The sequence below is a fragment of the Paralichthys olivaceus genome, chromosome 17 (assembly GCF_024713975.1).
Source record: "Paralichthys olivaceus isolate ysfri-2021 chromosome 17, ASM2471397v2, whole genome shotgun sequence".
Lineage (NCBI taxonomy): Eukaryota > Metazoa > Chordata > Actinopteri > Pleuronectiformes > Paralichthyidae > Paralichthys > Paralichthys olivaceus.
Window position 1 is genome coordinate 15,281,726 of NC_091109.1, and position 22,261 is coordinate 15,303,986.

Genomic DNA, 22,261 nt, shown 5'->3' on the forward strand with positions numbered 1-22,261 from the left:
AGATTTCCGCACTCTGAGTGTTGAGGAGCAGTTCAACTCAAGGACCTTTACCTTTAAGCACACCACATACCTCTCCAAACCCTAGTGTCTTTTTTCAGCTAACATCAGCATTTTCCAGTCATATCAACTACTCAAAGCACTTTACAGTTGAAGTTGGGGACAATTTAGGGGAGGTGCCAGGTATTGAACCACCACTTGTTAGTGGACAACCCTCTGTACCCACTGAGCCGCCTCAACATAAGCCATTTTCAGTCATGACCTGTGTAGGATGTCAAGAGAATTTGGTCTGGACTTTCTGCACAGGGCGCATCACACATGAACAATGCAGCAGGAGCTCTTCTTCCAGAGCCTCTCACTCAGACATTTGCGTTCTTACATGAAGCTCCTCCCTCTGGAGAAGGTCTGGAGATTATCCAGGGTTCATTTTATGTCTGAAAGCAGCTACAAAGATATGAGTTCTGTGACAGATCCCCAGATCAGCTAAGACACCACTTTCTATGTAGCTTATGCAAAATGGAGTCTATATGTCACTTCATGGAAATGTGCTCACCCCCCCCCCCCCCTCTCTCTTTCTCTCTCTCTTTCTCTCTCTCTCTCTGTGTTGTTTCAGGTGCTGTGTAACGGTCCAGGGACTTGTGTCCCCTTGTGTATGGCAGGACTCCTGCTTGGAATTCTGGGAATGAAGAAAGTTCTTATAGTTTATGTTGAAAGTATTTGCCGGGTGCACACACTGTCACTCACAGGGAAAATCCTGTACCCGATATCAGACTATTTCTTTGTGCAGTGGTCTTCTCTGAAGGACAAATACCCCAAATCCATTTTCCTGGGAAGAGTAGTCTGATAAAATCTATGACACAAACTAAACACAAATACAGAATGAAATGTTATGCTTGTTGTAATTAATATGAATAAATACTTTTTACATTTTTGTCATTTATTTTTTCATTATTTGTTACATTTCGTATAGAGGGCATGGTCTAACCATGGTATACTGTCTTTGACAATACATAGGAAATCATTTGCTGTCTTTATTTAAAGCAAAATAAAAAATACTGTATATATAATTGCCATAATGAGATGGACGAGCAGTGCACTCTGCATTTACATGTTTCTCTCTGCTACAGGTTAAATAATTATTTAAGGAAAAGCTGAAAACCCCCAAATAATAATTGCAGTGTACAAAACTTAACCTTTGTTAAAAAACAGTGGATGCCAAGCACATGTTATTTAGAAAAACAGGCCCATTTTATTTGTTAAAGCTGTGGTTAAACAATATTCAAATTTTATAGTATGTACTGTGAGGCATACTGTCAGAACAGTCTTGTCACTCAGGGCATCTCTACCACCAGTTCAGTTATTAGTCCCACCCAGATGTGCACAATTGGGCTTCTGAACAGTAAATTAGTGCTGTCAGTTATCATGTAGCAGAGACAAAGTGGTGTGGCTGATTTTGTCCCTTGCCATCAGTTGAGGAATATCACTTGATTTTAGGACATTCAAATAAGAATGGTTGTCACTCATGGGGACATATCGATCACACAGGTCACTTTTAATGTCACTGAAACTTACAACACATCACAGAGTGACCCATTTCCTGGAGTCAATTACAACTGTTTAAATAAATTTCATACAGGTAATATGCTGCTTGCTGCTTGCAGGAATAGAGCTATTACAATCTCCATTCTTCTCATTCATGATGCCTCTTCATTGACACCTCAGAGTGTTGCCCCAATGGTGACCTCCTCTTTGTTAGCACCCTCATTACCAGCATTCTGCAGCACAACCCATCTGTTTTCAAAATTTGGGAGTCTAACCAGGGGCAACCTCACTGGGCCTCTTTCATGTCAGTGCAATATCGATACAAATGAGCGATTCACCGGAAAGTGGGGACTTAACTCTGCTGCCATCCTCCTCCACTATGATCTTACTCCTTTTTCCAGCACCAGTAGGAGAATGGCACTGAAGGAGGAAATGAACAGTTCTTCTTGTTCCCCATTATTATGTTTTTTGTTCGCTACTGCTCTGTGAGCTCAGCAGGTGCCAGGCTCCAGCCTCCACAGGAAGGCTGACAAGCATTTAAAAAAATGTCCATAAGATCTTGGTGTCTGCTCTAATGTTTAAATGTAGGAGTTGCAAGTCCAGAGACGAGGGCTTGGAATGGAACTCACCCGACTCCTGGAAAAAGTTGCATCAGTGCACTAGATGGTTCCTGATTTTGATGTTGGTGGCATGCCTGTTGTCAATCCCTGTTCACCGTGCTGACACAAATCACTCCACATTCTAGTACAGAATGTTATAGTTTCCACAAGCCAAAAGGCACCCCCTCAATTTCCAGGGCATAGGGCAGGTAGTTTGTGTGCATTCCTCAATAGACAAAAAAAATTACAAATAGCAAAGTAGTACATGGAGGAAGAGAGTTGTTATTCAGTCAAATAATAGAAATAGAAATGAGACAAGCAACATGCTACGCTAAGTTATCAGTCTGTGATCAAAGTTTAAACTGGGACTGTTAAGGTCAGAATAAAAGGGTTTATACTGTTTTGGTTAACAGAGGACTGAACTGAGATTTAAAGAGGTTTAAAATTAATTCCTTTGAGTCTAAAACTAGCTTTAAAGCCTAGTGCTGAAAGATTATAAAAGAAACCAAATTTTAATCCAGGTATATTGTTAAATATACTGTACACTGAAGGTCAATAGAGAAAGCAACAAAAATATGGTGTTTATAAGCCCAAATCATACACAATATGAATGAGAAAAGATTTATCTGTGTAGATGTAGACTCTAAAAATATTACATCAATATTGCAATATTACATCATCTCATGTTGTGTATCAGCTGGATGTTTGACAAGACAAGTTTTTTCTATCTACAGTAAGTGCAGAATATGTGTCAGCATACCTTGACATTGCATTTCGATCCCTTTCCCTTGTGAAAGATCTCTATGTGATCATGTGTAATCATGTGTGATCAATCTTCTTATGAAGACTATGAATTGTCCATGGAAGCTTTGATGAAAATAAGCAAATAGACCTCAAGGTTGGATTATTTTGTTCAACTTCTCTTCCTAAACGCGACAATGAACCATCATACTCATTTTATTGCTCATTTTTAGATATTTTCAGTGGATGTAAATCTATAAAGTTAGAGCTAAAAGAGATAATGCTTTAAATCAGCAAAATTTGGGCATAACAGCAGTTTTGGACACTCTGGGTGCTCAGCCTGGACCAAAGGATTACAGAAAGTGCTAGAAATGTTGTGTTGATGTGCTTGCTTGAAGAAAAAAAAAGATTATTCATTATATTGTATTTATTTTTCTTTGCACACACTGCTTGCCCCGAGGGGTTTGTTTGAAATGTTGGTGTTTTTGGGTCACTAGCTTTGTCAATGCCGTTTTGCTTTCTTTGTGCTGTTTCCTGTTCCTGGATAGATCACTGGACAGGAAGAGCCCTGAAACAATTTGTTGAACTAAATTGAGGAGGAGGGAAGAGAAGGAGCAAAGGCTTCTACTTTAGTCTGTCATCTGGGGCAAAGGAACTGATCCTCAGTTTAGCTAGGAGTGAATAAATAAAGTGCACAGGATTTATAAATTGGGGATTGGTACACATAAGACTGAGCAATATGATCAAAACAGTAGCTATCTCTATGAATGTATGCATGTCACTGCTAATGTATTATGAACTACAAAGCGAAATATGTTTATGTAAAGCCTATAGAAGGGTCCAAAAATGTGAGATGTCCCCCCCAGGCTGGGAGTCACTGCAGGACAACATGAAACATGCACTCAAACACAAGTTTGTGCAAAACCTGATGAGATTCCCTTGATGTCACAGCACTTGGCTGTCTCCGTCTTCAAGACCCTTATTGTTTTCCGTGCGGTTGAGTTCAGACTGTGGAGTAAGGCACATGGTGGCCAGTATACTTCTTGGTTTTCAAGAAGCTCTTACAAAGCTTTAAGTTGTGCTTGTGGTCATTATGTTCTATCTATCCTTCTCATCATCTGGGGTGTCTGAGCCCACCACAAGCATTTGGCCTCTTTGGCCCCTTCAGCTGCACCTTTTCAAGGAATATTTTCTGATTGGAGTCTTGAATTCATACATATACATGAATATCAACTTTTATAGACCAGTGACCAAAACCACACATAAATTATTAGGAAAATTTAATATTTAAAACTCACACCTTTTATGTTCAGGATATAATAAAAGAAAGTTTAATTAATTCATCATGTCATTCAACCATGATTGCATGTTTGACTGGAGAAAATAAACTTGAATGCGCGTCTCTCCAGCCTTTGAATCAGCAGCAGTTCACCCATGGCCAGTTTATAGAAGTGCGTTCATGTGGTCATGGAGAACTCCATCACTGGTGTACTGTCTCCTCGGACGCTTACTTCTGTGGTGGAGAGCATCTGGAGAGGGACGAACCCGAGACAAGTCGACTTCTTTGATTGGCTGCTCAGTCTACGTCAATCATTTGACAGATTTTTTTTTTTTTTTTTTAGCGAACACTGCAATGTCCCTCAGTGTGAGACCCTCTTCTCTGTGAGACCCTCCTCTCTGTGGACTCCGCGGATCAGTCTGTAGTAGAAGGGGCCACCAGCTGCTGCCCGAGAGGACCTTTCTCCACACGGCTCTGTGCTACGCTGTAGCTCGGGACATTCTTCTGGCTTCACGCGGGACAAACCGACAAAATGACTCATTTCAACAAGGGGCCAGCCTACGGACTGTCTGCTGAAGTCAAAAGCAAAGTAAGCGACTTTTCCCCTTTTGTCTGAGAGGGAGACAGTTTCAGAAGCTTTGAGTTATCGGGAGTTTTCCTGGCGCGTTTCTAGCTTCACACTCTCAGCCAGTTTCCTCTCGCTCTTTCTCCACATTGAGAGAAGCAGCGGGGGCGAGCCCTGCGTTATTCAGCACGGCGCCTCTTTAATGTCCGCTCGCCTGAAGCAGACGATGAGGAAACTTTCCCGACTTTCCCGACTTTTCCTCGGCCTCTCTCAAGCTCGGCCGGGCGGTTCTATGCAGCAAGCAAACGCACGTTCGCCGACTGGAGAGTAAGCTCCGAATGTAACAATACCCAAACAAAGAGAGCAGAGTGGAATGTGAACATTTAGTGGAAGCGGAGGTTTGGCTGCAGGCCTCCGCGCAGAGCTGAATGGAGTCTGGAACAAGTTAAAGTTCGCTCCAGCGGTTATTTTCTAGAATGTGACCTAATGGCTGCAGATCAGTGAAGAGGCTTCACAGTGGTGTTCAGATAGTCAACCCTGGACTTACACCATGGTCTCTCCGTGTGATGAAAGCCTTCTCTCTGTTTTTATGGATTCGATCACTGGAGCACGTTTAACCGCAGTTAAGGATTGAACGCTGTTATTGTGATGTTATAATGCACAGTCCACCGTCGTTTACACACTCAGTGATGATTATGATGACGCAGTTCCTATGTGAACTCATTGTTTGTGCAGGACGGATCCTGCACCCGCTGCTGGTGTATGTCTGGCCCCTGGAATATGGACACACTTCATTTCATATTAAAAGAACTGGCCAGAGTGCGTTAGGGGGCCACGCAGCCAAGTGTCAGTTGTGTGAGTTGAAACAAAGAGATGTATGAAAGGTGTGTATCAAAGTTATAGGGACAGAAGCAGACTGCTGGAGTTGAGTGTCTACATTATCAGAAGGAATGCATAGTCTGCACACACAGTCTTCTGTTGGGTCATTTTCATGATGTTTTTGTTACAAATGTTATAAAGATCAATTTTAACGGGAAAGGAAAAGTACACACACATTACAGTTAAGTGATTTAGTAATCTGTTTCAACTTCATGGCATTTACCTACTTATCTGCCTACTAATGCAAAAAACATAAAACTATTTACCACAACTGAAGTTTTCTTCGTCAACTCTTAAAGGTACAGTGTGTAGAATTTAGTGACAACTAGTGGTGAAGTTGCATGCTGCCGCTGAATACTCCTCACCTCACCCTCCCCTTCCAAACAGGAGAGAGAACCTGTGTTAGCCTTTGGTTGACATTAAAGCTCAAACGGTTTTAGTTTGTAAAAAAAAATAAATGGCGGCCTCTGTAGAGAAGAACCCCTTGATGTAAATATAAAGTATTTAAATATAAAAGCCCCATTCTAGGTTAAAGAAAACAACAATGCGTACAATTTAGAGGAAACACATTAGTGAAAACATCATAAGGATTATTTCACATTCAATTTCAACCAATAGATCCCATTCACCTAAATCTTACAGACTGGACCTTTAAGTTTTGTTTCTGCACTTTTGCAGTTTTACATGTGAAGCAGTTTAAATAAAAATAAAGCTATTTACCTCAACTTGAAGTTGTCTGTCAGTATAATATCAATAAATAAAAATGTATAAAAGCCTTAATCGAAATATGAAACTTCACATTACAAGGTGACTGCTCTAGCTCCTTGTAATATTTGGCAAATGTTGGTGTTTGTTAACATCACCTTTTAAAACGCCTTCCTCAGTCTTAGATGAAGGGGTTTTTGAACATGGCTTTGTTATGTTAGACAGCTTTAAATGCTCAGAGGATGATGGTTGTGATTCTTTCTTCTTTAAGTAGAACATAATGCTTTTCTGCTCTTGAATGTACATGTTAAATTGTATCATCAAAATCATCATTTTTATGGCAGTCATGTCTTCTTTCATTAAGTTTCATCACATACTATTTTCATCGAGCCTGAGAAAATGGAGTCATTCGTTTGATCTTAGACATTTTGACACTTATTATGTGATGCACAATGTAGTCAGGTCTCTTAAAATAAACACACGAACCCTGACTCTAGCCATGACACTGTTGTTTCACATGTTTTGGTAATGTATTATTAGTCAAGCAACTACCCACATTATTAGAGCTTCATGCAAGCATACTGCTTGCTTGTTTTGTATCTTTTGTATTAAAGCTGCAATATTTTAAAGTCAAACCTATGGTGTTTAGCCAGAACTGAAATTACAGGCTAGAACAGAAACAGAAGAGCGATGCAGAAGTAATACAGTAGTGTTCTGTTAGTGGTCATTCCATTAGAATCTCAAGCATGTGTAAGGTCACTCTGGAAAATATTCCCCCAACAGGAAGTGACTCATCTGAACTTTCAGAACTTTTAGGACTGCCATTTGGGAAATGAGCTCTTTGGTCTCTGAACACAGATTAGTGGATGATTCCACTGTCGTCTTTGTTTGATGTAGATAGTAAATGTATTTGTCCACCTCAGCGTCATATATTTTCAGAGCTCTACAAAGGCCATGTTCTGCAGGACAGCATCTTGCTCCATATTGAGAGAAAATTACATTGCTAATGTGCAAAATCATTTGGATGCACTCCGACCAGGAAAACTCTGTCAATAACAGATCTGAAAACATTCTAGTTGCAGCTCCCATTTATATCCAGTGTTGACTGTCAGTTTTATTTGATTTATTGGCAGTCATATCAGTTGTCACAAATAACGTGAAAAATCTTTTTTTTGGATTTGTGTGTCTGTGACCAAAAATCATTCGTTTTTCCAACAACTCACAGACACAGAGGACTCTTTTCTTGTACAACCACAACAGTTTATCATTCTCCCTTTTAATTTCATATCAAATCTATCATTTAAGATGCTTTTCTTAATAGTTCTAAAATGTAGTAGCTTGTGAAAAAAAGTTGCACCAACTTCTGAAACTTCATTGGTTCTTGTACACGTTTCATGTGTCAATTTGCATATCATCTGCTGCAATGTTCCTATAGGCCTTTTTTGACTATGTTGCCAATTTATTTGGTACATCTTGCTAAACTTGAGCAGAGAAATACCACAGCCCTGCAATAAATCCTCCTTTTATGCAGATTAAAAAACATAGTCTTTGATTAAACTGTTTTTGCATAGTTGAAATGGAGTGGAAACTCATCATGTAAAATGCAATACATTGCAAAAACAAGTGGCTAAAGCTTCAAATTTGAATAGGGCTGTTGATTTTGTTTGGTATACTAAGCTTCATGAGCTTAGCTAGAGAGCCATTCAAAGCTTAGTCTTGACCTTGGCAAAAGCCATTGAGAAAACAATCTAACCACAAGGTCCACTTCGTAACTGTTCTGGAAATAGTGCTCAGAATACAATGGGACATCCACAGTATCAATGAAGTTTGTGTAATGTGATTGGAAGCTCCACTAAAATTACTTTATGTGTGAAATAGATTTCTGACTGTGTTTCCAAGTACAGGACTGAACCTTTACTTTTTACTTTGGATTACAATGTTGACAATAATAAGGGCACTGATGTACTTGGTTTGATTTTAAAGTCCTGATTAGACATCAGACTATTTGGCAAGTTGCAGTTGGTAAAGGTTTTCTAGCAAAGTTTCAGGGAGTGACATCAGATCCACTTCAGATGTCTGGTGCTGTTTCCAGGCATCTGTTCCACATACTAAATGCAGAGTAGTATTACGATATGAATTTTCCAAAGTAATATGTATATTGTAATGTGAAAGAGATCTTGTACATTTTGAAGCATAATAACGTTTAGTCAAAGTCAAAGTAGCTTTATTGTCAACTATTTCACATGTAAACATACAAAGCAGTCGAAAGAACGTTTCCCACTCTCCCCACAGTGAAACATATAAAGTGCACAGGCACGTTTAAAGAGAATATGGAAATTAATCGGAACATACCACTGCTAGATAGGATGATATGACAATATATAAAGTGTAACAACAAAAAAACTTTAATGGTTTTATATTATACTCAGTTTTTTTGTTTAGTAGTTTAGTAGTTTATTTAATCACAGATTTTATTACTATTTAATTTTTATTAAATACTATTATTAATATTTTTGTCATTTTGACAGCACTGTCCTTTCAAGACGGTTGCAGGTAAGAAATTTGCATAAAAATTACATTGAGTAGAGTGATTGTGTCACAATTTCATGTTCAAAAATAGTTAAAACTATACTGAAACTATTAATTATATGTAGGCTATATAAAATATTCTCTCTTGGTATTTGAGATTATCACACAGCCTTACTGACAAAGTGTTTTCAACAGCACGAATCACAACAGCATACTTTATTAGTTAAGTGCACTTGAACTTAAACATGTATTTAAGAAATCCAAAAATCATGTGTACTTCAAAAGTACGAGTGTCCTCTGTGTCTACTCTTGGCCTCTTGTTTTTCTTCCATATAAAGTATTCCAGTATGTTTTCCATTTAAAGGCAACTGTGTTCTAAATTTGTCTCCAAATTGTAATGACTGATTTTCTTCCACAACATATGCTCCATTCATTGCAGTGACATGTCCTCTGTCAAAGAGGGCATAAAACAAAGGGTATGGGACAGGCAGGGGCCCATCAGTGTTCCATTGCATAATGCATGATTAGTAATTCATGCTCCTCTCTGAGCTGTGCACATCACATTCCTGAAATTCTTCAGCACAGACCCCTTCATCAGGACCCCATCTATTGGGCTTTTACTCTACTTTTCACTGTGCTTTGAGCCTGGATAGTAGATGTGTTTAAGCTATGAGTAAGTTGTAGCTCACCCGTAGATATACTTTGTGGAATAAACATGTTAATGTACATTAATGAGTTTAAATTAAATATGTAACAGTTTTTAAATGTTTGCTTGGAAATGCTAAACACTCAGTATTTGTGAACCAGTTATGTTATGCATGGTTAAAAAAGTCCTCTGAAGTTGAAAAAACAATTTCTTGAGATTTAGTGGGCTTTGGAACACAGTGACATGTAAAGATAATTCCTGGTATATGAGCGTTTCATATGCCACCAAGCTTTCTATCGAGCAGTATTATACACATCCACATTGTTCTGTCTAGTGTGAGCCTTTGGCCTCACTTAGATTGTCTTTATTCGTGGTTTCACATTCGTTATGATATATGCATTGGTTGATTGTCCCATGTGGTGGATTGTGGCTTTGTAAGCCTCAAGAATATTTGTATAAACATGGTCCATTGTCTTGTTCTCTCAGATTGGAAACGATATATTTTTGGGTTCGAGTCCGCAGGTTGCAGTGACCAAAGTACAGGGTTTCAAGCCAGGTTAGCATTACCTTGCGGTGGTACATTGACAGCAGGTATGATGTTTGTTGTCCTTTCCACCTCCACTCCTTAGGGTGTGTAATGGTCCCCTTGTTAGGGCTGAGCTATATGGATATTTTAATTTTTTTTATATATATCGATATATATTGCGATATTGATCAAATAACCAGAAGACAACTGCTGCTGTAACAACTGAATTTCCCAAGTGTGTGGATTAATAAAGTTTTATTTTATCTTATCTTATCTTAAATCAGCACCACTGCTCTGAGGTGTATTGCTCTGCTCTGCTCTGCTCTACTGATAGGTTCCTGGATAAACAGAGCGGCAGGAAGAACGTCTATCTGCAGGAGTGTGTGTGTGTGTCTTTGTGTGTGTGTGTCTGTGTGTGTCTCTCTGCTAGTCTCTGTCCCTCCTCACACACAAACTGATACTCACATGTATTTAGTTATTAATCAATGATGTCGGATCATGTCTCCAGATATTCTGGTCACTTTGTTGTGTAGCGTGTTTAAACATAATGTATGTCCCATAAACTCTAGAGAATTAAACAAACAACAAGTAAACGTCAGTCCTGTGCATGTCCTAATAACCTATGATCGGTGATGGTGTTTATTGTTAAAGTGTGGAGTGAGCGCAGGTCAGAGGAGGAAACAGACTCTGACAGAGACTATGACACAGGACGACTGGACCTTTTAATGAGTGTCTGTCCTGATCCTGAAGCAGCGCTATTATAATTATTCAGCGGTGGAAACTCGCTGAAATTATGAGCATATGTTCAGTCACTGTATCATTGCATTTGTCTTTCTCTTTGTAGGAGCCCAAACATTAACACGTGTTGCTGCTCCTCCTCCACTCTGGGCTGTGTGTGTCAACCTAACATGTTGTGTGATGGCTTAACTCTATTCCAGCCACATGATTGGTTCAGCGCTGCGCTATTCTCATTATTATTGGCTGTTCCTGTTGTCTGTCAAAATGGATGGGAGGAGTTCTATTGACATTATATTGACATATCTTAAATTTCTATGGAGGAAAAGTTATATCACGATAATTATCGAAATAGTTTTATCGCCCAGCCCTACACCTTGTTATCAGAAACTCCAGAGAAGTAGAGCAGGGACTAGCAATACCCATAGCTTCTGTAAATACTATTATGCTATTACACATGGCATCTATTGCACTTTTGTCTGTCCTGGGAGAGGGATCCCTCACATGTGGCTCTCTTTGAGGTTTCTATGTTCTTTTTCCTCTGTTAAAAGGGTTTTTTGGTAGTTTTGATTTGTGAATCTGGGCCATACAAATAAAATTTGATTGATTGATGGATGTATTTTGCCTTTTTTTCAATGCTGTACATTTTCTGCCAGACACTAGATGAAGGGATGACCTGGACCTCACCTTTTTTTAAAGGTGTGATGAGATTCAGTGTGATCAACAGATAGCAGACTGGTTTCTTCTGTTTGTTTTCACCCCTTTTATGTTCTCTTTACCAGTGTGGACAACTGGCTGTTGCATCCAGGAAACAGATTGATTGCGTTTGAGTGTGAGGGGTTGGTAGAGAGGTAAAGACAAACAAGGCAGAGCTGACTGACTCATTTAGGTTTAGGCCTTATTTGTTATTGTATTTGGCAATCATGATTGTTAAGGATTTTCAACTGACAACAAACAACAAATAAAGAAACCAAAGTGCATCATTCTGAAGTACATAGACAGACTCACTTGTGACTAAGGAGGACTGTAAGGAGTAAGGCCTGTATTTAATGAACTTCTGCCAAATTTGATATTTGATTTCATTTACTTTATTGAGTTGAACCTCAGAATAAGGGAATCAAATCAAATAAAACAAAAAATATACAGATGCCATAGGGACAGTTTAGAGAATTATTAGTTGTATGCACTGGCTGAAAAAAGTTACAGACTGGAATGTATGTATTGATTTTGGTATGCTAGTGTACATTCAGGTTAGGGTTGGTTGATAAGCTACCATTGATCATTGGTTGCGCAGGTGTGTTTGTGCGTGCACATGTGCAGAGGCACACACCAGTGTCAGCGGATGCATGGAAGAGCTGTTTACAAAGGATTATACAAAATTACCAGTTTGTGATTATTTTAGCTTTAAATCAGGTGCCACTGACAAGCTGAAGATAAATATATCTATAATAAATATATTAAATAATTAATTAATTAATTAAATACATAATAAAGTTAGTCAAACTAAAAAAAGGCCAGTACCATTTCCAAACTCAAGATGGACTGAAAGAATGAATAATTGAATCATCCGATAGGCTAAGTCCAAGTATTGGGAAGAGACAAATTGTATCAGAAGATCTTCACAAAGTAATAAGCCTCAAAGCTAGTTAATATCGGGGCTAGCCAGTTAAAGACAGCTAATGAGTTGTTAACTTGTCATGTTATACTCATTCTGCCTAAATGACGTAATGGTAAAAACAGAATATTGGCTATAGGCCTGTCAGCACAGTTCCTGTTGGTGTATCAGTTGAAGTCCTAAATCTATTCTTATCTCCTGATATGTACTTGTTGCTTCTGCTTTTTTACTCCCAGGTGATAACATGGCTCCCTTCACCACAGTGTGTGGTATGTGGGAGGGTTTCTGAAGCTCAGAGGTGGTTACATATTAATGAATAGCAGCCTCTCTGTTGGCTCAGCCTTGGTCAGTCATGTGTGATATGACAAATGCCTATCAGCTTCATACTGATTAACCACTGTGTTTGGGTGATTTTGTTTTCATACCCAGTGTTTCAGCCTGGTGGAATCATGTAGCTAAATCCCTGACTCAAACTATGTAACCCCTGATTGTGCACTCTTATAATTGTATTGCCAGTAGCAATGACTTCATTGAACCTATTTTCCAAATGTGTGCAGTATTGTGCTGTCATCAGGAAATGCCTTTGGGTACAGAGATGAAATGGAGAGGGGGTTTGTCTGGTTTTCACTTCAAGCTTGCTCAAATTGTAACCTTTGGAGAGTTTTTCCTCAGAAGCTCATTTTAATGGTTCCATCAAGAGAATTATATCCCTTTTTCCAATGCCTGACTTTTCTTTCTAAGAGATCTTGGCAGTGCTCCTCCAAAATAACTGATGCTGGGAGAAGAAAAGAGAAAAAGGCTCTTTGGCCTCTCAATGGGGTTCTTTTGTGTTCTCAAAACCCACTGACATAAAATATCTCACAATTTACAAATTACAAATTTTAGCACAGATACTAATACCAAACAAGATCTAACCTTTTACACTGAGTCATGTTGGGATATTTCTTGTTGTAAGCAAGTCCTCTTTAAGCAATACCACAGATTGTGGTTTTGATAAGAGCAGCAAAATTTCAGTAAATCAGTCAGGTTTGATCCTGCACTTTAGGTCTAATGACTCGCTGACCACGACTTCAGTTCCCACAGTTAACTTTATTGTGGCTGCACATAACGAAGTAAGCTGTGCCTTGAGTTTGCAAACAGCGGCAGAGCGGCTTGGAGTCCACGTCCAAATTTGCGTCCTTTTTTAGGAGCTATCGCAGTGGGGCAGTGGTTGTATATATTGGGGAAGGGAGCGCAAGTAGTAGGCTGTTAGATTGAAGTGGGCTGAGGTCATCAGCGGTAAGGCGAAACCCCATAAACACGATGGCGGGCACAGCAAAGATGTACTTTTCCCTGTTCAGTGTAAGTTTGTGGCTGGTGAGGACATGGAGCACCCTAGTGAGGCACTCTTCATGTATTGCCAGTGTTGCACCATGTACCATTTGGTCATCCAGGTAGATGACTACTCCTGGAATGCCCGCGAAGATGGTGGCCATGATTTTCTGAAAGCAGCTGGGAGCGGAGCTGAGGCCAAAAGGCATGCGGGTATGGCTCATACATACTGTACTGACTGATTTTTCTCTCCAAAGAAATTAACCTGTCCACATTGATTGCAGAGAGGGTGGCCCTACTGGCACTAACAATGTCTCCACTGTGGAGAACACTCTCACTCTAGAGACAGAGGTTGATAAAGGGTTGTATGACTTGCTTGCTGAAATGCAGACAAGAGGGAACTTTGTAATGGGGCTCGATTACTTCCAGTGTTTGAACCCTGCATTCTCAGCAATAGAGAATGGTTGCATGTCCACTGCTATTAAAATGTCGCATGGCAGCTTTAATGCCGCGTGGAGCTGTGCTTGCGCGGAACTCGTTTTTTCCACTAATGTTAGTGTAATTTCCAATGTTAGTGGACATCACTCTGGTGATGCCATTCAAACGAGTCTGCATGTTCGATCTGCTACCAGCTACATATCCGACAGTAGTTGTGTATGATCCAGTTTTTGTCCGTTGTCATTATAGATGACTGCAACACTGAAGTGTTCCCACACAGCAAACTTAAATGATGAGGGAGGGTCTTCACACTCTGGTTTGTCTACTGTCCCTATATGTCCACGAGCAACAGCACATCCGGTCCTCGGAATTTGAGAAGCACACAAATCAATGCTCTTGAGTTCCTCCACAGGACGTGTCTAAAAGCTGCTTATGAAGTTTCTTCTCAGCCATTGTGGGGTCAAAGCAAGCAAATGTGTCCAGGTATCAGCTGACCTTTTCTGTAACAGCAGCCAAACACGAATTGAACGCAACTTTGTCTTTATATTTATACAGCCCTAACCTCATTATGTCGTGTCTTTAATTAAGAGATTCTAGGAATTGTCAGTTTGTTGTTTTTATTTGAAACTTGTTTATGATGTTCTTTCTATTTTCCTTTTCCTTTGAGTTATCCTTATCATAAACAGACCTCCTCTATTTCCTAAGTAAGTGAACAGTGATTATAGCAGGAGTTTCAGGTGTTGCATGGGAATAACCTCTGAGTGAAATTTGAGAAAAAATAAATTGATTTAAACCACTTCTTTCTTATAAAACGTTTTAAAAATGCACAGATAATCTTTGTTCCAATGTTTTCTGAGTGTATTTATGGATTGTTGATATATGTGTGTTGAGATTTTACTGTTACGGCTCAGAGAAGAGAGGAAGTGTTGAGTTATATACCAACAAATGGGAGCTTTGGGTTTTAAAGTATGCTAGTTACCCCATGAGCTATGTGTCAAGTAGCTTCAGCATCCGCCTGTGTTGGTCTGATCAGACAACAATAATTAACTCTGCTGGTTTTAGAACATCTGCCTGCACCAGTCCCTTCCAACTCACACTGTATCTTTGCCCTATGTTTATCGTTCTGCAGCCACTTAACCCTCCTATTAACAGCTACCTTGGAATGAAAATACATTCTAACATTTTGCTGCCACTTGCAAAAACAAAATTTGTAGACCGGCAGATATAGATAATATAATGATTATTATTATTTATTTGTATAGCTCTTTTCTTAATAATGTCACGCAGTGCTTAGCACATAAGCTACATATGAAATAATGTATTAAACAAAATAAAACAAATAAAAACTTTAGAAATAAATTAGATCAAAAACCTGTTTATATAAATTGCCCAAAGCTTTCAAAAAGAGAGGTGCTAAAGTGACATTGAAAAGAAGCTAGAGGTAGTGTGTCTGAGTTCAGTGAGCAGAGATCCAAATTGTGGGGGCTGTAATGGCCAAAGCTCGACAAAAAGGTGTTGTTACTTCAAGAGTCTCAGCAGCCCTGTTACATCAACTGCTAATGGAATGGGTGCTGGTGTTATTGTGATTGATACCTGAAGAATTTCAGTAAACACTGAAAGATAGCACATAAATGAGAAAACAACATTTTATGAAAGTGAAAGAGAGGGGTTCAATTTATCCCTGTACTGTAAGTGCAGCTATGTCCTCAGGAAAGCAGGCCAATGCACTAGACAGTGTTTCTCTGCTATTCATAAGAAGGAGGTGGTGATTGTTTTTCTGTGATGGTTAAAATTGTATTAATGAAGAAGGTAATGAAATCATTAGAGTTAAATGAATAGATGATTGAGTATAGGACTATGACTCCTTGTCAGCCTGGCTGCAGTGCTAAAGAGGAACCTGGGGTTGTTTTTTATTTTGTTCTATTAATAATGAATAATAGGAGGTATTGGCATTTCAGAGGGCTTTCTTGTGAGTTATAAAGACTATCTTTCTTGGCTAGGTGAAAATCATATAATAACAATTTTTTGGGGATTTCCAGTGTGCATGTATAAAGCTGTGGATGAGGCTTTCAAATGCACTGCAAATTTGTCCAGGTCAAGTGTCGATTGATAGGTCAGGTTTGGAGGGCAGCACCATTGGCTCTCGTCAATGTTTGTTTAATTGCCAGATATTGACCACGGTCCTGATGCATGTTTGGATCAAAATCAATCCATGATCATATGTTAATGCATCAAGTTTTGCAATCAATAACATTGAATCCATAATCTATATCTTATTTAGATAAATCAGTCATTCATCATGTTATAAATGACACCATGAAGAAGTCATTCTGAAGTGGCATTAGCATTGACTGATTTGAGTATACACGGTGCATGCAGGATATACATGTCCCTTCTAATGCATTTCATTCTACTTGTGTTACTGCACCTTTTTTTTTATTTATTTTTTTTTATTATCGATTGATTTCTTTTTTCCAAAATGGAATGCAGACTTAAAATTATATTTTATTTTTCAGATTGCTCAGAAATATGACCCACTAAAGGAGGAGGAACTGCGCTTCTGGATTGAGGAGATGACGGGAATGTCTATTGGAGAAAACTTCCAGAAGGGGTTAAAGGATGGAGTCATCCTCTGCGAGTAAGTCCTCTCTGTATGTGCGTGTTTGCATGCATGTTTTTGCTGGCTTTGGTGTTACGATTCAAAATTGCAGAGATGGCTAAATTTTGCTGAGTATCACACTGCATGATTCACTCACAGGTCCAATGTCTATAGGCAGAAAATGTGTTCAAATGTTTCCCTCTGACATACTTGTTTTCCTTCCTTTAGGTTGATTAATAAGCTGAAACCGGATTCAGTAAAGAAAACCAACTATTCACAGTTGAACTGGCACAAGGTAATTCCTGTTCTGAGCTGGTAGTAATCCAGGGGTTTCAAATTAAAGCAACTCAGAGGTCAAACTTCATAAAGACGACATTCAGCTTTAAGACTAGTTATTGTCAAGTGTGCTCACTCATGGTATTTCCAGTGCACTAACAGCTTTATGTGTTCTGTTATTGCTTGGTCCTGCCTTTGTTCAGGAGACACAGTTCCATCCCTCATCAGTCACACATTACTTTTCTCTGTTGCTCTCTGCAGCTGGAAAACCTTGGGAATTTCATCACAGCTATCCTGGCTTATGGTCTAAAGCCCAATGACATCTTCGAGGCCAATGACCTATTTGAAAATGGGAACATGACTCAAGTCCAGACCACACTGCTCGCACTGGCAAGCATGGTGAGTGAACAGACAGTATAGAAGGTTATTGGCTTCTGAAGAACACATTTTATGCTTATAGGTCAAAAATCGAGTGTCACTTCAGTCTGATAACCATCTTTTGTTCTGTCAGGCAAAGACCAAAGGTATGGACACAAAGATTGACATTGGGGTGAAATACGCAGACAAACAAGCTCGACATTTTGATGATGAGAAGATCAAGGCTGGTCAGTGTGTCATTGGACTGCAGGTAACTATGTGCTGGTGATTAAGTGCATCTTGAGGCCCACACATTAACTGGTATCTTAAGACTCACCTTACTTTAAGCTGATGAAGGCACGCTATAGTTAATGTCGAAGAATTCTTTCAATCAGAACCCATTCAATGATAGAAACTGGATACATTGCTGCTGTTGAAATATTTTTTTCCTCTAACATTGTTACAGTAGGTGCTTTCCCACCAAAACTTAGAGGAACTTAAATACCCTAGAACTTTCCCAGTCTAAAAGTTCCTCCAGTCCAGCATATTGTGATTTACATCTCCACAGCAGGGCCTAATCCCTGGGTAGAAAATCCAAATGACTGCTGAGGCATCAATAGTGCAATGGTCACATATTACGTTGTTTGTATGTTCCTAATATTGTTTTCTGCAACAATGGGCATCAAACAAACCAACTGAAACTAAATGTCAGTGGTTCATTTTAGACCCATTAGACACAGACAGCCATCAGGATTCTCATGCTTTACGATATTGGATTCGATTTGGTGAGATCCCATTGCTGGTCTTTTGTTCTCAGATGGGAACAAACAAGTGTGCAAGTCAGGCTGGAATGACTGCTTATGGAACCAGAAGGCATCTGTATGATCCAAAGACTCACACTGACAAGCCCTATGACCAGACCACCATCAGCCTGCAGATGGGAACCAACAAAGGAGCCAGCCAGGTTAAAACCCAGTCCTCTTTTAATGCTTTTCTTATGGGACAGAAAGGAAACCAAAACTATGAGAACAAATGGGCTGAAAGCAGAGAATTGTTTAAACTACATTTAATATCTATAGCTGAAAAAGGTTTTGGTTTGATCATTCCACACCATGTTTTCCATGAGCCTCTTATGAAAGCGATATTAGATGTGTCAAGGACACAGCTTCCTTACTAAACATTTTTATGGGCCATGTTTTAAGACTTCTATGCTTCAAATGTTAATTATGATCAAATATACATATACATAATACCCCTTGTTGAATCCCCCAAAAGTCTTCACTACATACATTGAAAGAATCTGGACAGACATAGATAAAAACTGCAAGTTTGGTTTTTGGATGCACATATGAGCCAGAATATTAAAAGTGAACTGTTGCAAATTAATGTATTTTTTGACTAAATTATTGTTGATGAATGAAATGAAATAAAAAATCCCATAAGTGGTGGTTCAGTCTGAACACCTTTAAAACATATTATTTAAACTTTCATTACCACAACTGCAAGGCAAACAGTAGAAAGTGAGAAAATGTTTATTATTTATTTATTTCTCCTGCGCCACATCCATTGGTAAGAATTATTTAGAATGGGCTGTGGATCAGGAGTTGGTCATCCACAACCAAAGGTTTGCAGTTTGATCCCTGTCTCTGTCATTCCACATGCCGAAGTGTGTCGGCAGTGTATGAATGATGTGTGATAGAGAAAGAAGCTGCATATAAGTGTATACTATAGTCTATATAAATACAATCTATATCTACAATTTAACAATAATGATTTATTATGTGATGTAATTTAATGATGTAAACTGGCTCTTTAAAGTCTGACATTTTTTTCTAAAGGTGTGAAATAATGAGAAATTACCCCCAAAATTTGTATAAATTAACTTGACTGGCATGAATGACAGATTAATGAATGAATTGACGAATCATGAACATTTCTGGAGGGACGTTTCATTCTGTTAGAACCGAGCATTCAGTTGTACACTGCTTTCATTATGTTATAAAATTTGTGACACTTTCCTTCAGGCGGGCATGTCAGCTCCTGGTACCAGAAGAGACATCTTTGACCAGAAGGTGGCGCAACAGCCACTGGACAACTCCACCATCTCCCTTCAGATGGGCACCAACAAGGTGGCATCCCAGAGGGGCATGAGTGTGTACGGTCTTGGTCGACAGGTCTACGACCCCAAGTACTGCGCTCCCCCAACAGAGCCAGTCATTCATGCTAATGGCAGTCAGGGCACTGGCACCAACGGCTCTGAGATCAGCGACAGTGACTATCAGGCCGAGTTCCAGGAGGACGAGTACCATGGAGGTTACCATGACAACTACAGCTCCCATTACAATGACCAGGGCATTGACTATTAGTGGTGACCTTCACCTCAAGAGCAGTATTAACAAGTGTATTTTATCAACACAACAGAGCAAGTATTTTGCTATCCTCACTAGTCTTTTCTCTCGAAGCATAAAATGAATTGGTGCCTCAAGTGTTTTCCTTCTTCACCTCGACTCTATCATCTGAGCAGGAAAGGTTTTAAGAAGTTGTAGTATCATAGAATTTTGAGAAATACAGTGATGAAGATGTTTTTAAGCTGAAGAGCAATCATTTAATAGCCACTTTTTAAAAGATGGAACACTGAAGTAGTGATTACTTTGTTGACAGATGGTGTAGTAGCATTAGATGTAGCTGCTGCATTCCAATGTTCATGGACTGAAACTTCGCTGATCCATTCCCATGTGTAATCCTTAACAATAGTCTGATTTCTGTGTCTTCTCCCTCTGTGTTCTGTCTGTATTCATACACCCAGCCACAGTTTGTGATACTGTTATTCCTGATGTCTTTTTGTGCCACATTTAATCACTAGATAGTTTTTCTCAAAGTGGTGAGCATGTAAATCCTGATGGCTGTCAGATAGTGCAGATGACCAATTTTATAGCTAGACTTCCATGTTCCACATTACCTATATTTTCATATCTTACCCCTTGTATTCCTAAACAGTATTTATTGTGGTGACTCATTGCAAAACAGTCCACTGTTATATGGTTTGTAAAGAAAATGGTATGTTATAAATAAAACGTCAAATTCTCAATTCTGAAAGCCTGTCTGCACACTACTGTTACGACTGTCTCACATGTCCAGCCATATTGAAAGAAGAGGCTACTTTAATTGATGGGTTTGTGGATTTGAAATGGATATCAGTGGTTAAATATAAGCAACAAGCAGTGACTTGAAGGCAGGTAAGAAAGAAGTATTATTACTTCTGCTGATATATCTAAAAAGGTCAAAGAAGTGGGATATAGATAAAGCCAACTCAATTTTAAATGGTAATTATGGTTATACCTCCACGCCGGTGACAGCCTGTGGAAAGACATTATGTTTTTGTCCATATGTCCATCTGTCTTATTCTTGTGAACATATTTCAATAACACATCAAATTACTTTATTCAAATTTTATGCAAATGTTCACTTGGACTGACTGATCCAGGTCACTGGGACCTTACAAAACATGTTTGATCATTTGAACGCAACTTCTCAAGAACATGAGTAAATTTCTTCTAACATTCAGGTGGCCAAAGGTCAAGTTCATGGTAACCTCACATTCTTGTGAACAGGATATAGCAAGAACAACCATATGACATTCACTTGGATCTAAAGATGCCTCGATTAGATTACATTATTAATCAAGAAAAACCAACAAACAAATGAGGCATATGTAGAAAATACTATACAAAAGGCATATTAAAAAACAAATCGAACAAGCCTCTAATCTGTTTCTCCGGGCCTGTTCTTGTGTTGACATCATCAGAGCCTCTACTATCCTTCAGACCAGCCTTATCTAACTTTTAGCCACGTCTTCATTCCATTGATACATCCCATGGAGGGGCTTGGCCACCGAAAGATTGCTCAGGTGCAGGCCAGCTCCAATAATACTGAATCCTTAATTTCTAATATTTTAATTTGAGAAGGGAACATTGTATTAATCCCCATCTGTCTGATATCTATCAAACTCCACTTCTCTAATTACTCAAACAGATGTTTCACTACAAATGTGTAGTTTTCACATCAAATCAGACTGAGTCATACTAGAATGAGGAAGCTTCCTGTCTTCAGACATCAAAAATGAATTCATCCTAGGTGGTTGTCTTTGGCGCTTTCAGTGTTTGTTTGTTTTTATAGTTTTCATATTATTAAGCTGTTTGCTCTCTTATGAAATAATGACCATGATGAGTTATTTTTAGTGATAGAGTACTGAGCAGAGGCATCCTTCTTCTGGTTAAATTTAGACATCTGTCATTGTGATGATTGGATCAAACTTGTGCTCTGTGGCTTCAGTCAGGCACTCTGGGATTTCAGAAAGTTAAAGACAAAGAATGAGCAGCCAACCAGCTTCATGGGAATGTAGTGGCATTCATTCAAAGCCCCTCCTAAGCCCAGACCTTCCCCCCGCCCCTCAACCCATCCGCTGCTCAGGAATAATCACTGCTTTGTGCAGGACTGCAGAACTCAGGGTGAAAACCAAGAGTCAATTATAGAGACAGAGTCCAAAAAGCATGGTAACCTCAGCAACTGCAGTGGGCCCTTAAAGGAAAAAATTCTTGTTGCAGGCTGAAACCATCCCGGTGGTACCCTCCTACTCCACACATGCTGCTAGGACTAGAAACATTCAACAGTTTTTTGTGCCAAACTCTCGAATATGGTAAAAACAGGATTTTCACTAGCCCAATAGACAGTCACAGCACTGTGGTGTCAACAGTTAATATCACTGTCTTCTCACCAAAACCGATGATGTGTAGAAATGTTTGAGGTTGTGATCTGTGATCATTCTTCATATGAGAACCTTTAATTGCTGTCCATATTTACTCTTCTCCCGTGTTATCATTTTCTTATTGTATTGAGGTTTAAGAAACAACCAATCAGAAGAC

General features: G+C 39.1%; 2 protein-coding genes across 3 annotated transcripts in view; both read left to right on the plus strand.

Annotated features, from left to right (window-relative positions):
• alg14 (ALG14 UDP-N-acetylglucosaminyltransferase subunit) overlaps positions 1 to 22,261 on the plus strand; it is a 149,649-nt gene that overhangs the window by 10,040 nt on the left and 117,348 nt on the right. The window contains exon 4 of one of the 2 annotated variants that reach the window (XM_020101411.2): positions 611 to 1,064. The exons of the other annotated variant lie outside the window; for it this stretch is intronic. Coding sequence (XP_019956970.2) covers positions 611 to 841 — 231 coding nt within the window. The 3' untranslated portion in view covers positions 842 to 1,064. Of the gene's footprint in view, positions 1 to 610; positions 1,065 to 22,261 lie in introns of those variants that run through there. 2 annotated transcript variants of the gene reach the window in all.
• On the plus strand, positions 4,463 to 20,435 carry cnn3a (calponin 3, acidic a). Its single transcript, XM_069512870.1, has 7 exons — positions 4,463 to 4,747; positions 16,624 to 16,745; positions 16,935 to 17,001; positions 17,244 to 17,381; positions 17,494 to 17,610; positions 18,157 to 18,303; positions 19,364 to 20,435. The coding sequence occupies exons 1-7, from the start codon at positions 4,691 to 4,693 to the stop codon at positions 19,703 to 19,705; spliced, it is 990 nt and encodes a 329-aa protein (XP_069368971.1). The 5' UTR covers positions 4,463 to 4,690; the 3' UTR covers positions 19,706 to 20,435.

What these genes read in the sequence shown, in the direction of transcription:
- cnn3a (XM_069512870.1), top strand. Translation starts at nt 4,691, where the DNA reads ATGACTCATTTCAACAAGGGGCCAGCCTACGGACTGTCTGCTGAAGTC. An exon ending in GATGGAGTCATCCTCTGCGA is followed by an intron (nt 16,746 to 16,934) that starts GTAAGTCCTCTC and finishes TCCTTCCTTTAG; the next exon opens with GTTGATTAATAAGCTGAAAC. An exon ending in TGCTCGCACTGGCAAGCATG is followed by an intron (nt 17,382 to 17,493) that starts GTGAGTGAACAG and finishes TTGTTCTGTCAG; the next exon opens with GCAAAGACCAAAGGTATGGA.